The sequence below is a fragment of the Sturnira hondurensis genome, unplaced genomic scaffold (genome assembly GCF_014824575.4).
Source record: "Sturnira hondurensis isolate 20B ecotype Veracruz unplaced genomic scaffold, ASM1482457v3 Scaffold0001872, whole genome shotgun sequence".
NCBI lineage: Eukaryota > Metazoa > Chordata > Mammalia > Chiroptera > Phyllostomidae > Sturnira > Sturnira hondurensis.
The window spans coordinates 4,021,512-4,035,509 of NW_028074503.1; the positions used below are offsets into that span (position 1 = coordinate 4,021,512).

The 13,998-nt window shown below is 43.1% G+C and overlaps 1 protein-coding gene across 6 annotated transcripts in view; it reads right to left on the reverse strand.

Moving 5' to 3' along the window:
• The window catches only part of OSBPL1A (oxysterol binding protein like 1A), a 213,414-nt gene that overhangs the window by 74,294 nt on the left and 125,122 nt on the right, over nt 1-13,998 (reverse strand). For 5 of the 6 annotated variants that reach the window (XM_037032020.1, XM_037032009.1, XM_037032029.1 and 2 more), the window contains one exon: nt 12,191-12,353. The exons of the other annotated variant lie outside the window; for it this stretch is intronic. In XM_037032020.1, coding sequence (XP_036887915.1) covers nt 12,191-12,353 — 163 coding nt within the window. The remainder of the gene's footprint in view (nt 1-12,190; nt 12,354-13,998) is intronic. 6 annotated transcript variants of the gene reach the window in all.

Genomic DNA, 13,998 nt, shown 5'->3' on the forward strand with positions numbered 1-13,998 from the left:
TAGTAATAGGGAGTAGCTGGATGTTAGAAAAACATCCAGGGACTAAGAGATGTGTTTCAGATTTTATAGGTAACTCTGACACATCAGTGCCATGGCCACTATAACAACTACCACTAACATGGAGGCTTAAAACAACAAAAAAATCAATCTTTCATAACTCTCCAGGCCAGAAGTCCAAAGTCACTTTCACCGGACCCAAGTCAATGTGTTGGCAGGACCACCGTCCTTCTCGGGGCTCTCGAGGAAGACACGCTCCTCCTCTAGCTCTGGCGGCTGCTGCACTCCTGTGCTTGTGGTCACATCACTCTAACGTCTGCTTCCACCCTCCCACAGTGTCTATCCAATTTCCCTACCTTTCTCTTATAAGGATACCTGGAAAGGTATGAGGTCCCACCCATATAATCCATGATGATCTCATCTCAAAAGCCTTATGACATCTGCAGAAATCTTTAAAAAAAGATGATAGGTTCCTAGGATTAGAAAGTGGACATATCACCTGGGGCCATTTTTCAGCCCCCCCCCCCTACACCTGACAATATGCAACACAGAAGATGGGCTGGGAGGGACAAAGCCTGGAAGCAGAAAACCTCTTAGAAAGGGACTGTCATGGTCTGCAGGGGCAAAAGGAGGGGCAAATTGAATTAAAGCCCTGGCAGTGAATAACAGTGGAAGAAAACGGGGGTGAGGGCAGACCAGATACCCAGATACTGGGGGGCAGTTAAGAAAGGGAATAAAAGGTGGCTTCCACCACAAGTGTCGTTTTCACAGTGGGTGGATGATGATCCCGTTATGTGAGACAGAGGACGCAGAAGGGGTGGACGGGATGACAAGCCTAGTTCCCACTACACAGAGTCTAAGATGCTCTGGGAATTTCCAACAAAGAGATGGGAAGCCTAAGGATCTAACTGTCCTCCATAATGAACTGGTTCTCAGGTTCAGTCAATTTAGCTCTAAAGGTGTATGTCAAATATTCACTCACTCGAATATGTGAACACAGATGCTGAGTGAGAGCTGGGACACAGATGTGCCCGGGTCTGTGCTAGCTGCTAGGGATGCAGAGTTCCACATGGAATGATTGTCTGGTTGAGTGGCAAGGCCAACAAGAACCAGTCATGTACACAAGTCCAAAACTTCAACCAGACTTCCACAAAGAAGCCTCCGACCTTTGAGGAACAGAAGGATGCGTGTTCACTGAAGATACAAAGCGAAAGACCTGAACTTCCCACGTCACGTCAACTGCTTTTAGTTAAACTTGTCATCTCTCATCTAGGACACTAGCAGCTCAAATCTGTCTTTACTCCTAAATCACTAATATTCTACTATAATGTGAACTCCTGAGTAGGGGACATGTCTTACTTTCTTTGAATTCTTAATTCTCAGGATAATAGAAGCATATTATACAAGTTCCGCAATGATAACTACAAAAGTCAATTTTAAAATAATCTTGATCACTCTATATATTTCTGTCTGCTGTCTCCCTACTACCTATATGCTAAAATTCAAATTGGGAAGCAGAATCCTCTAACCAGACTCATTACAAGTTGGTCCGGACTACCTTCTCGGCTTTGTCTCATCACTGTCTCCCCTCATCCAAACACGCCTCCCCTGCTTCAGTCACAGCACATCTCAGGGTGTTTTTGAAAGCTGTTTTTCTCTGTCTTTGTATGCGCTGCTGTCTTCCACAAAGAATATTCTCCCCCCAGCTTATCTGCTGGGGAAGACTCTTCAAAAAAAAGCCTCATCTTCATTTATTTTGTAATTCTTTCTGTAACTTTCCAAAGCAGTTAGCTGCCTCACCTCTGAATTTCTGTCATACTTTTTATGTACCCGCTGGTAGTACTCACTCATTAACTTGTCCGACAAACATTTGTTTAGCACCTCTTCCTCGGCCTAGCGCTACCCGCTACCCTACCCGTAGGGCTGGGAATACATCCCTCCCCTCACTCAGGAGCTTCCATCATTTTCACAGTGGGAGATCAACAAACAACTAAATGCATTATGTGAAAGGTGCTGTTTTTTAAAGGCAAGAAAAAGGAATAGAAAACGGCACAGTAAGTGTCCCTCTGAGCAGAAAAACGAAAGAAATGAGAGAGCGAGCACTGTGGATATCTGGGATGAGGGAATTCCGGGGACAGGAAACGACAAGCAGAAGCCTGAGGGAGAAGAGGTTTGGCAAGAACTAAGCCTGAGGTCGGAGAGACAGAAGAGCGTGAGTGCGGAGGACACAGGCCGGTTTCAGAGCTGACAGAGGGCCAGGTCACCCAGGCATCTGGCTTTTATTCCGGCCAAGAAGAAAAGACTTTGAAGGGTTCTGTGCAGGGAACTGATAGGAACTCATTCTTATTTTCAAATGATCACACTGAAAGCTCTGCTTAAAATGTTGTGCAAATAGCCCTGGCCAGGTGGCTCAGTGGGATGGAGCACTGTCCCACAAGCCAAAAGGTTGTGGGTTCAATTCCCAGTCAGAGCATATACTAGGCTGTGGGCTCGATCCCCAATCAGGGTGTGTATGGGAGGCAATGGTCAATGCTTCCCTCTTCCATCAATGTTTCTCCTTCTCCCCTTTCTCTCTAATAAGCAAAAAAAATCAATAAACATATTTTCTGATGAGGATTTAAAGAAATGTTGCCTACCAGTTAGAAAGCCAGTTAGAAAGCTACCATAAGGTGAGAGATGAAGGGAGCGCGGGTCCGAGTGACAGGAATATGATTATGGGAAGGGTCTGATTCTGCTGCATTCTGAAGGACTATCTGACAGGACTGCTGGCTAATACGTTTATTTACTTATTTTTGTCTCACGTCCATAAATGTGGATGTGAGACAAAAACAAACAAGTAAATAAAGCAGTCTGTGATAGGTAATTTGAAAATTCTTAGCTTTGGACAAATCATCTGGAAAGATGGCTCTTCCATCTATGACAACATGGAAGACAGCAGAAGAGGCAGGACTATGAGTGGAAATCAAGAATTCTCTTTTGGACAGTGTAAGACATTTAGAAGATCTCATTAGACATTTAAATGAATATGCGAGGGGATAGTTAGACATGAGTCTGAGATTCAGAGAGAAGACAGGGCTGGAGACACAAACCTTCAGGTTTATCAGAATCCAGACAACATTTAAAAGCACGGGACAGATGAGGTCACGTAAGGCAAAGTCGGTCAAGCTTTAATGTCCATAGAAATCACCTATGAGTTTGAAAAAATGCAGATTCTATGCGCAAGGTCTGCATTTAGGTTCCAGATGGGGACTCGTTCTTCAGAACGTTGTGCCATGTGTTATACACGAAAGGTGTTCAGTAACAGTCATATTCTACAGCACTTAACCGGCTGCAGGGAAATAAAGAAAACACAAAAGTTAATACAACAAGCTCTCTGCCCTCATGGGATGTACAGTGTTGTTGGGGAAATGAATTAAGACAAAGAAAGTTGCATAACAAGAAAAAAGGGTAAGAACAAGTGGTATGGCTAAAAAGGCGGTGGGGGCTGGTGGCAGGAGAGGATGAAATACAAAAGTGAGTGAAATCGCCAAGCACTAGGCAGGTCCACACTACAGAGAGGACACAAGAAAGGACCCAGATAAGAAATGTATATACAGCTATTTCAAAAACCAAACGTAGAAGGAGTGGAAACACTGGGCTTGGGAAGGTAAAGAAGAGCATGCACAGCATCCAATTAAACCGCCAAGATGCACTGTTCTTCCCAACAGCCCCGACTGACCTCTGTGGCCAAACTCTGCAGCTTCGATGGGCAAAATGTCAACACAGACGTTATGACTGTTCTCAACTACCAACAGATGTACTTGCTGGTTTGAACTTTGTTTGACATAGGTCATAACTATTCCTGTGTTACTCTTCTCAAGAAAAAGCCAAAGCTGTTAAAATGCCACCTTCCATTTTGAAAGTTTCAATTTGAAAACACACAAGCACTCTTGGAACTGCTGAGAAATGTTGAACCTAGCTTCAATTCCATGACATAAATCTACTGGTTTCACCAATCTACACTATTGGATTCTATGCAATATTCATTGACATTTTCACCAAGACAGCATTGAGGGGAAAATCTAGCAACAAACACTTCCTTGAGCAAATGATCAACATGATTCTTAAAAAAAAAAAAAAAACTGAAGAGAAAAACAACACATTTTGAAGTTTTAATATTGAAAAGGCAGATATTTTTGTGAATCTGTTATGTCAGACCAGTACTAAAGAATAACAGCCATAAAGTTATTTAACTGGTAATATATGTTTCAAAAATAATTCCTTAGAACAGTGATTTTCAACCTGTATGCTGCAAGACTTTTTAAAACATGCAATACCTGACTATTTAGTCAGCGGCACTGACCTCTTTTCCCTTAAGTTGCCAAATAATAAAATGACAACAGCCAACGCAACAGCCATCCAGTGTGAATGAATCAAAATTATACCTATTTTTTGTCAGATTAACATAAGATATATTTATTTTTTGGTGTGTTGTAGAGTTTTAGCAATTAGTTTGTATGTGCCATGAGATGAGAAAGGTTGAAAACTGCTGCCTTAGAAGACTACTGGGGATTCACAGTCATACACCCCTCATCTCTCCCCATTTGAGGGGTGTGTGACTATCTTTCCCATTTACCACTCTCGGTGCACACGACTCACAGCGCCAGCTGTGTTGTATGTCCCTGAGAACAGTTTTTTAAGACTCTCATCCCTACTCACTCTTTTGTCACCCCCCTCTCTCACCTGGCATCTCAAGTGGTATGCGCAGATTTTATGAAATCGGCCAGTGTCACCGATTCTAATGTGCTCTTTATTAAGCACCGATATATTTTCAGGGAGGACACAAGGTTCAATGACATTTGTTCAACAACCCGCATAACAAACATTTAGAGAGCAACCGTGATTCTAGGCTACGTACTTCAGGGATATAAACAGATCTGGTCCCTGTCCAAAAAGGGACAAGCGTAACACAGTGAAGGAGCTATGAAAGGGGGGTGTGTGGAGGGAAGACAAGAGAATAAATGGCTAATTCTGCCGGAAGTGGTGCGGGGCGGAGCACGCAGAAGAGGAGACGACTGGGAGGTGCCTGAAAGCAGGAGAAGAGGGAGCACACTGGGAACCTGAAGCGGAAAGGGAAGAAACACGGTGGGAATACGTACAAGGAACCTCTTTCTTCTCCCCCAAAGTGTTCCCCTCTACACATTCCCACACTCCATTGGTGGGCAGAATGGGCATCTTTCCACAGCACTAGTTAGTTTCCCACTGAATCTTTCTGCTTCAACCTGCGCAAACTGTTTAGTCTTTTTCTCAGGAAGTGTCACTGATGGCTGTGTCAGAAACGCCACTGGGCACAACCATTCTACCATTCCTTTGACACCGAAATGAGGAGAGAATGCGAGGCTTCCTCAGATTTACCTCCTTTCAAATCCTTTTACACAATGAAATTACACCACATTGAGAAAGAAATCTCTTTGCTTTAGGAAATTTCATGCAAACTTTGGTCACTGAGCACACTCAAGTAATTTTTAAACAATCAAGAGATCCCATAGAGTTGGAAAATTATCCTACACTGCATGCTTGCATCACAGTCCACCTCACCCACAATCTCTGATTTCCACTGATCCTGGTTATCTGAAAAACTTAAAGGGATGTGATAGGGCAAGAAGGAAGTCACAGGACTTTAAATCTAAATGAAACTATCTTTTTATTTTAAAGGAAGTAATGCAAGTTGCAACTTTTAAAAAGAAGATTAAGCATTTGGTGAAAGTAATTTATCAATACTTTAAAATAAGTATCTCTAAAAATCTTTTTTCCCACATCTTTTAAATAGTAAGATAGGTTTGATTGAACTATTATTCTGGTTAGGCAATGAAAATTAAGCTTTAAATGAAGTGTAGGTATGATTACTTTTCTCATTCTCGTTGCACTGTGTCCAAATGCTCACCATCAAGGCTGCACCTGAGGAACGGACGAAGCCAGTGCGGCAAGAGCTCAGTAAGTGAAGGGAAGGTGAGGACAAACCTAGGCTGGACGGGCGCACACTCAAGAGCCTTGAAGGCTTGTGAAGGAGTCTGAATGTTATTCCAGGTGCAATGAGAAGACACTGGAGAATTTCAGGCAGGGGAACGCAATGCTGTGATTGTCTACAAACCATCACCTGGATGGTACGGTACACAGAGTGAACTTTGGGAGGGCAGGGCCGGGCGCACGGCTGTGAGTTAGGAGGGTGGACAACAGTGGGTGCAGCACAGGTGATGACCGTGACAGCTGACATCTGTCAACTTCTTAGTGTTCCAGACACTGTTTTCAGTACAAATACTTGTGAACTTACTTCTTGCAACAACCCCGTGGCTCATTTGCCAACAAAGAAACGAGGTGTGGAAAAGTGACAGGACTTTCCGCGGGGTGGAGGCGCTGGCAGACCCACAGTCTACCCACAGCCCTGCAGCCCCAGCACCCACCCCGGTAACGACTGCGCAACAGTAACAAACACAGATGGGCCCAAGGGGTGATCTGCAAGTAGAAGGGACAGGCCTTGCTCTGGTGTCACAGCTCTGGCAAGGGACTGTCACAAACTCCCAGGTTTCCGACTTTAGGAGATGAAAGCGGTGCCATTTACCAAAATGAGGCAAACCCTAGAAGGAAGAGGCTCTGGAAGGAAGACCAAGAATTCATTTTTTTTTTGCCCAGTTGATAGGTAAGTGCATAAGAGGTCAGATACATAAATTATGGAATTTTGGTAGCCAGAAAACAGTGCCCCCCCCAAAGATGTCCATGTCCTACTTTCCGGAACCTGTGAACATGTCACTTTACACAGCAGAAGGAATCTATAGATATGACTGAGTTAAGGACCATGATGTGGGAGGTGGGCCCACTGTAATTTCTAGTGTCATTATAAAAGGGAGGAAGGAATATCAGGGTCAGAGAGAGACCGGAAAACGTCACACTGCTGCCGTTGAAGGCGGAGGGTGGAGCCTCAAGCTGAGGAATGCCAGTGGTTTCTAGAAACCGGGGGGGGGGCGGGGGCGGCCAAGAAACAGACCCGCTCCCAGGTCCTCCAGAAGGAACACAGCCCTGCCAACACCTTTACTCTGGGTTTCTGCCTTCCAGGACTGTCAGAGAATAAATCAGCATTGTTTTGGGCTCTAACATCTGTAGTAATTTGTTATAGCAGCAGGAGGAAACTATCCCAGGAACTTCAAGTTAGTGCTGAAAATGACGTGATACAGCCCTAGCCAGGCAGGTTGGTTGCTTAGAGTGCCATCCTGATACACCAAGCTGTGGGTCCAACCCCCAGCTGGGGCACATGCAAGAATCAACCAATGAATGCACAAATAAGTGGAACAACAAAACCGCTGTTCCTCTCTATTTCTCTACAAGTCAATAAACAAAAATGAGTGAGACTAAAAAATAACGTGACACTGACACTGTAGGTGGGAGACCCAGTAACCAAAAAGTCCTTGAGAAGGCACCAGGAGATGGGCACCTGAACAAATGAGGAAGGAAAGGCTTTAATTAGGGGGGGGGCTGCATTTCTTATTTCATAACAGAAAGGAAGGAGGAACTGGGAATGAAGGTGGGTGTGTAGGGACAGAAGCAAGAAGTCATTCCCAAATTATGGCTTTTATGATCTAAGTGAATTTCGTGGCTAGGTCTTCAACAAGTGAAAGACTTGAACCCACAGCATCAGGCTCTGATTTTTTCCCCCATTTAAAATATTTTATATATTTATTTTTAGAGAGACAGGAGGGGAGGGAGAAAGAGAGGAGAGAAACACTGATGTGTGCACGTGCCCCAACCAGAGACCAGGCCTGCAACCCAGGCATGTGCCCTGACCAGGAATCGAACCACCAGCCTTTCACTTTGCAGGATGATGCCCAACCATGTAAGCCACACCTGTCAGGGCCAGACTCTTCATTTTAATGCCATTGTACATTGTACCAAATGACTCCCAAGATTTGCAGTAATAGTAGGAATGGCCACCGAAAGGCTGTTCTGTTTAGGCAAATATAATAAAACCCGGGTGAGTCATTTAGGGCAGAAAAGAGTGAATGCACGGCCTCTGTCCCTTTGCATCATCTCCTACAGCCACAACAGAATATGCTGACTAACCTAGGTACCTGGACGCAGCCTCAGGATCCTTCTCAACACAGTAATAAAAAAAAAAGCAGCAGGCAGGGTAAGCCAATCTGAATGGGGACTGAAGATAAAATTTATTGGCCAATACTGACATAGGGAGTACAGTTCTTTTTATTTCCCATTCCAAATGAGACAGTTGTGGAGATGAGTGTTACAATATGACTAAGAAGCAGAAAGATGACAATCGCTGCCAAATGTCTATCAAGAAAAGAATAATTAAGAAAACTGGTAAATCAGAGAAGTGCCAGAAAATCAAACTGCATGGAACTCCGACAACCAAGGAATTAAAGAAACAGTCAACCGGACCAACCAGACCAGTGTGCCAAGACAAAGAAAGAGGGCACAAATGAAAGGACAGAGCAAACTCTAGAAAGAGGGCTAACTGATGAGGAGATCACCAACCTATCTGATGGAGAGTTCAAAGCCCTGGTAATCAAAATGCTCACAGAACTGATTGAGCTTGGTTGCAAAATGAAAGAACAAATGGAGGATACCCAAAGTGAAAGAAAGCAAAATATTCAGGGAACCAGCAGTGACAAGAAGGAAACCAGGACTCAAATCAACGATTTCAAATGAAAGGAAGAAATAAACATACAACCAGAACAGAATGAACAAGAATTCAAAAAAATGAAGAGAAGCTTAGGAACATCTGGGACAACTTTAAACATTCCAATATGTGAACTATAGGGGTGCCAGGAGAGGAACAAGAGCAAGAAATTGAAAACTTACTTGAACAAATAATGAAGAAAAACTTCCTCAATCTGGCAAAGGAAAGAGACTTCCAGGAAGCTCAGGAAACCCACAGAGTCCCAAAGAAGTTGGACCCAAAAAGGAACACACCAAGGCACATCATCATTAAGTAACCCAAGATTAAAGATAAAGAGAGAATCTTAAAAGCCACAAGAGGAAAGGAGACAGTCACCTACGAAGGAGTTCCCATCAGACTGTCAGATGGTTTCTCAAAAGAAACCTGGCAGGCAAGAAGGGCTGGGAAGATGTATTCAAAGTCATGAAAGGCAAGGACCTACATCCAAGAATACTCTACCCAGCAAAGCTTTCATTTAGAATGCAACGGCAGATAAAGTGCTTCCCAGATAAGGTCAAGTTAAAAGAGTTCATCATCACCAAGCCCTCATTATGTGAAATGTTAAAGGGACTTATCTAAGAAAAAGAAGAAGATCAAAACTATGAACTATAAAATGACAACAAACTCACAACTATCAACAAATGAACCTAAAAAAAAAAAGAAAAACAACAAACACAAAAACTAAGCAAACAATTAGAACAGGAACAGAATAAGAGAAATGGACATCACATGGAGGTTTTTCAGTGGGGAGAGGGAAGGGAGGAATGGGGGGGAAACATACAGGGAAGAAGAAGCATAGTTGGTAGGTGTAAAATAGACGGGGAAAGGTCAAAAATGCTATTTGAAACAGAGAAGTCAAAGAACTTACATGTACAACCCATGGACATGAACTAAGGGGGTGGGGGGGATGCTGAAGGGTGGAGGGTGCAGGGCAGAAGGGGACCGAGTGGGAGAAAACTGGGAAAAATGTAATAGCATAATCACTAAAATATACTTAAAAAAAGAAAACTGGTAAGTATACCATGGACTTACACGCAACTTTGCACAAGAACGAGGTAGAGTTGTAGTACCGACGGGAGAGATTCCCAAGACGCCCCGGTACATGAGAAAGCAGATTCAGGACAGTTATGCAGCTAATGCAATTCACGGCGTTTTTTAAGCCCCCATGTAACACATGCACATATACACGTGGACACTTTGAAAAGGTCTGCAAGAGAGTCCGTCAGGCTGTTAAGAACCTCTGAGGAAAAGTGCATAATTACAATAAAGGATGAAGGGAAAATTTCACTGAGTATTATAGGTTCTTTTATATTGACTTGTTTACAACAAATGTGTTTTTTGATGAATATTAATTTTTTCTTTTTTCCAAAGGACATAAACCACGAGCAGCTGAAGTGGGTTTTCTTACACTCAGACCTCCTGGTGTTAACCCTAGGACCCCTCCAGGTACCCTCCTGTTGGATGCCCTGAACCAAGGAACACAGAGGTAACACCACTGGGCTCGGCACGGGGTGGATGTGAATACCGGGAAACGTCACTCACGGTGCACATTTCTGTCACGCAGTCCACTGCTTTCAAAACCTGCCTTCACCTTCTTGTCCCAAAACAAGCCACTCTTTCCACAAACACCTTATCCCACTGGCAATACCATAGTTACCATCTTTATTTCAAAATCTGGCTGTTAAAATAACTTTTCTGCCCTTTGATTAGGTCACACTTCTAACAATAATGTTCTTATTTACTCTGTTTATATTAATTATATAATGAGTCTCTTTTCCATCCATTTATCAGCATCATTTTCCTTGTCCTATATTATCACATCATTTTAAGTTCCTTAATCTAATCTTCTTTAGTTCTCATTTCTACTGGGTTGGCCAAAAAGTTCACTTGTTTTTCTCTGTAAAATGGCTCTAGTAGAGCATAGTTCTCTTTAATTTCACTCAAAACAATTCTGTTAGATTGTGTTATGACAGCTGTCATATCAGTGTGCATTTAAAAGGAAACTTACAAAACTCGGTGAATTTTTGTGCAGCCAGTTTAATATTGAAAATGAAAAAATATGCAGCATTTTTGGTACACTGTGCTTTATTATTTCAAGAAAGGTAAAAACATAACTGAAACACACAAAAAAAAGATTTGTGCAGTGTACGGAGAAGGTGCTACGACTGACCAAAGGTGTCAAAGTGGTTTGTGAAGTTTTGCGCTGGAAATTTCTCGCTGGACGATGCTCTATGGCCGGGTAGACCAGATGAAGTTGATAGTGATCAAATTGAGACATTAATTGCTAACAATCAACATTATACCATGCAAGAGATAGTGGACACACTCAATATCCAATTAATAAAGTTATTGGTGAAATGAAAAAGGTGTCTTTAATTTTATGGGAAAAACTAAATGGACTTTTTTGGCCAACTCAATATTACCTCTCACTGTGCATCCTTCAATTTCCTACTATAAATCTGAGCCTTTAGTTTCTTATCCACCGAGGTCTCCTAATTTCATCACCTAATTCCAGCTTCTGTGGCCTCCAGTAAGTGTGTATGTTCACCCAGGACAGTAAGTCAGGTGCTGCATGTTTTAAAAATTCTTGTGGCACACCGGTTGAAAATTGCTGATCCAGGACATAAGCACTTAAATTTCCTCACATAAAGGAGTTAGTTGTTCTCAATCTCATTGATTTCCAAACACTCCCCCCTCCATGTTCCTTCCACACACACCCCCACACCTACCTCAAAAAACTTAACTTCCTAAAAGGTTAAAACTATGTAGCAGTATCGTCTCTCACTCTTGACTCTCCATACATTGCCCATCTTCTGAGTACCCAGTCCCTGTCAGGTACTGTCCTAAATGCTATTTAAACATATGAACTCATTCAACCCTGACAATTATCCCCTTGTTTTAAATATGTGTAAACTGAGAACCAGAGAGGTTGGGGCACTTGCTGAAGGTCACACAGCTGGCCACCGTCGGAGGCGGGACTCCCAGTATGCTACACTGTCTGGGCATGTGCATCTGAGGCAACGCTTAAGCACTCTGCTCCAGGTGCACCCACACGGCACCTCTACTTTGGCACTTGTTATTATACTGTTACCAACTGTTACTCTGTATCTCTTACTCGAAGGATACAGAGTACTCTTTGAGAAGAGAAACTGTCCACCCTTCTATCCCTCAACATGCAGTAGTGGTACCTGGGACTAGGAGGTATTTAGTGGTCACTGAATAAGAAACACTAAATTCATGCAGTTTTAACGGCACCCCATCCCCCACACAGCACACGATGTCAACAGAGGCAGACGAAGTGGTGACGTTCATTCCGAACTTTCGGGCTCCTCCTTAAAAATGCAACATAAAACAGAGTTGGTTTGGAGAGCTGTAGTGATACAGGTCTATCTGCTCAATCCAGGAAACTCAAGGTCACATCCACTCTAAGATGACACCGAGGCAGCAGACTTGAAATCGCCAACACAGAAGGCAGGATTCCAGAATTACCTGACAGCGCATCATAGAACTCCTCCTCACTAAGGATGCTCAGCGGCGGCGAGCCTTTCACCAGAGACTGCTCTAATTCATGATGTTCAGTGGCTAGAGTCTCCAGTGCTTCTGACAAAATTTTGGTTTTTTCTTGCTCCTGTTCCAATTTAAAGTTCCTCACCTGAAAGAAAACAGACGTACAAAAAAGACTTCAGAAAGGAGGCATGGACTTAGAAGAACGTGAAAATGACTCACTTTTGATCCAGTTTAACTGCGCCAGAAATAAAAACAGGTGTGTTATATACACACGGATGAATGAGCAAAATTACTAAGCTACTTCTGTTCTTCCCGTGGGGCCTTTCTCACAACAGCTCTCGCTAATGAAACTAGATTAAGAAGTACCAAACAAACCCAGTTCAAACGATCAGGATCCTAGTATAATTAGCCAATTCAGAAATCATGAAACTTTTAAAAAAAAAGAGAGTACCTCTCTCAACTTAATCATGAAGTTAAGAAGCCAGTTTTTAAACAAACAAACAAAAAGTAAATAAAACCACCAGCAAGCTGTTGAACAAAATACAGAATTAAAACCATTCCAAATATTAAAATGTCTACCACTTCAAAGCGTAAGATACAATCCTCCTAGTTTAATTCCAAAATAGATGCCGTGTCAAAGGAAGGGAAATAAGTTGCCTGGTAACGGAAATTTTAATTTTAAAATTCCATAATCTGGTTTTGATTCCCTATTTTACTTTGAATTTAGTACACTAAAAAAAAGATACCTTATAAAAAGGCAAAGTGTGCTCTCCTTTCCCTTGAAGATAGAGTTTTCTGGAAGATGGAATTCTTCCCACCTGATTGAAGAGCATCTGCGCCTCTGCAGCTGACTGACAGCCTCTGAAACTTGAACCTAACCTTCACAGACGAGAGCAGGCACTGCATTTGACAGGCACAGTGTTACTATAGGGACCCGCTTCCCTGTCAGAACTCGGGAAGTCACAACCGCCCCACAATCTGCGCCAAATTCCAGAGTCCACCGGGCACTTCCAACAGCAGCCCACGAAGATGGGCCCACAGCTACCCACTGCGTGATCTCCAAAGTCTCCTGGTCGTTAGTTTCCTCACCTATAAAGTGAGAGGATTCCACTACCATCAAATCACCCAATCGGTGGTCTTCAACTCAGTGGCCTTCAACTTTTTTTCTAAACTTGAGCGTCAGAACCTATTTCTCAAACGGAACCCCCACCCACAACGCAGATGTTTTAGAAAGCAGCACTGGGCTGAGGAGCACCAGAGCCCCTCCCTCCGCCTCCCTACGGTTCCCCCAAAGCCCAAAGCTGGGGCTATTCTGACAGTTTGAAGAGCACTGAATGCCGCTGCAACAGCCTTCTGGTTAAAAGTTCGTTCTCCGGGAGCTGCCTGCCTCTCAGGGCTGCTCTCTGAACTCCTCACTCTCTCTGTTGAGTCTCACCCTTTCCCTTCCCACTGGTCCCTCTCCCAGGCTCCTTCCTTGGACCTCAGAGGAGGCAGGGACAGCCTCCAGTTCTCACTCCAGAGCTTTCTGTGGCCCCGAGTTCTTGAGAGACACATGTTAGGTGCAACACTCCCAGAGTCCTGGAAATAACTCAAAACACAGCTTTATTAAAATGCTAACTTTGTAACAGAAATAAGATTAAACCTTTATTATCTTGGGAATAGTTCCAGTTTTCAGGCACCTTAGTGTTTATCACTTTGGCATGAGATTATTAGAAAATATAGCAATAAATGATAATGAGCAGAGAAGAGATGCAAGATGGGAAAATTGAATACTTCCATATCATAACTTT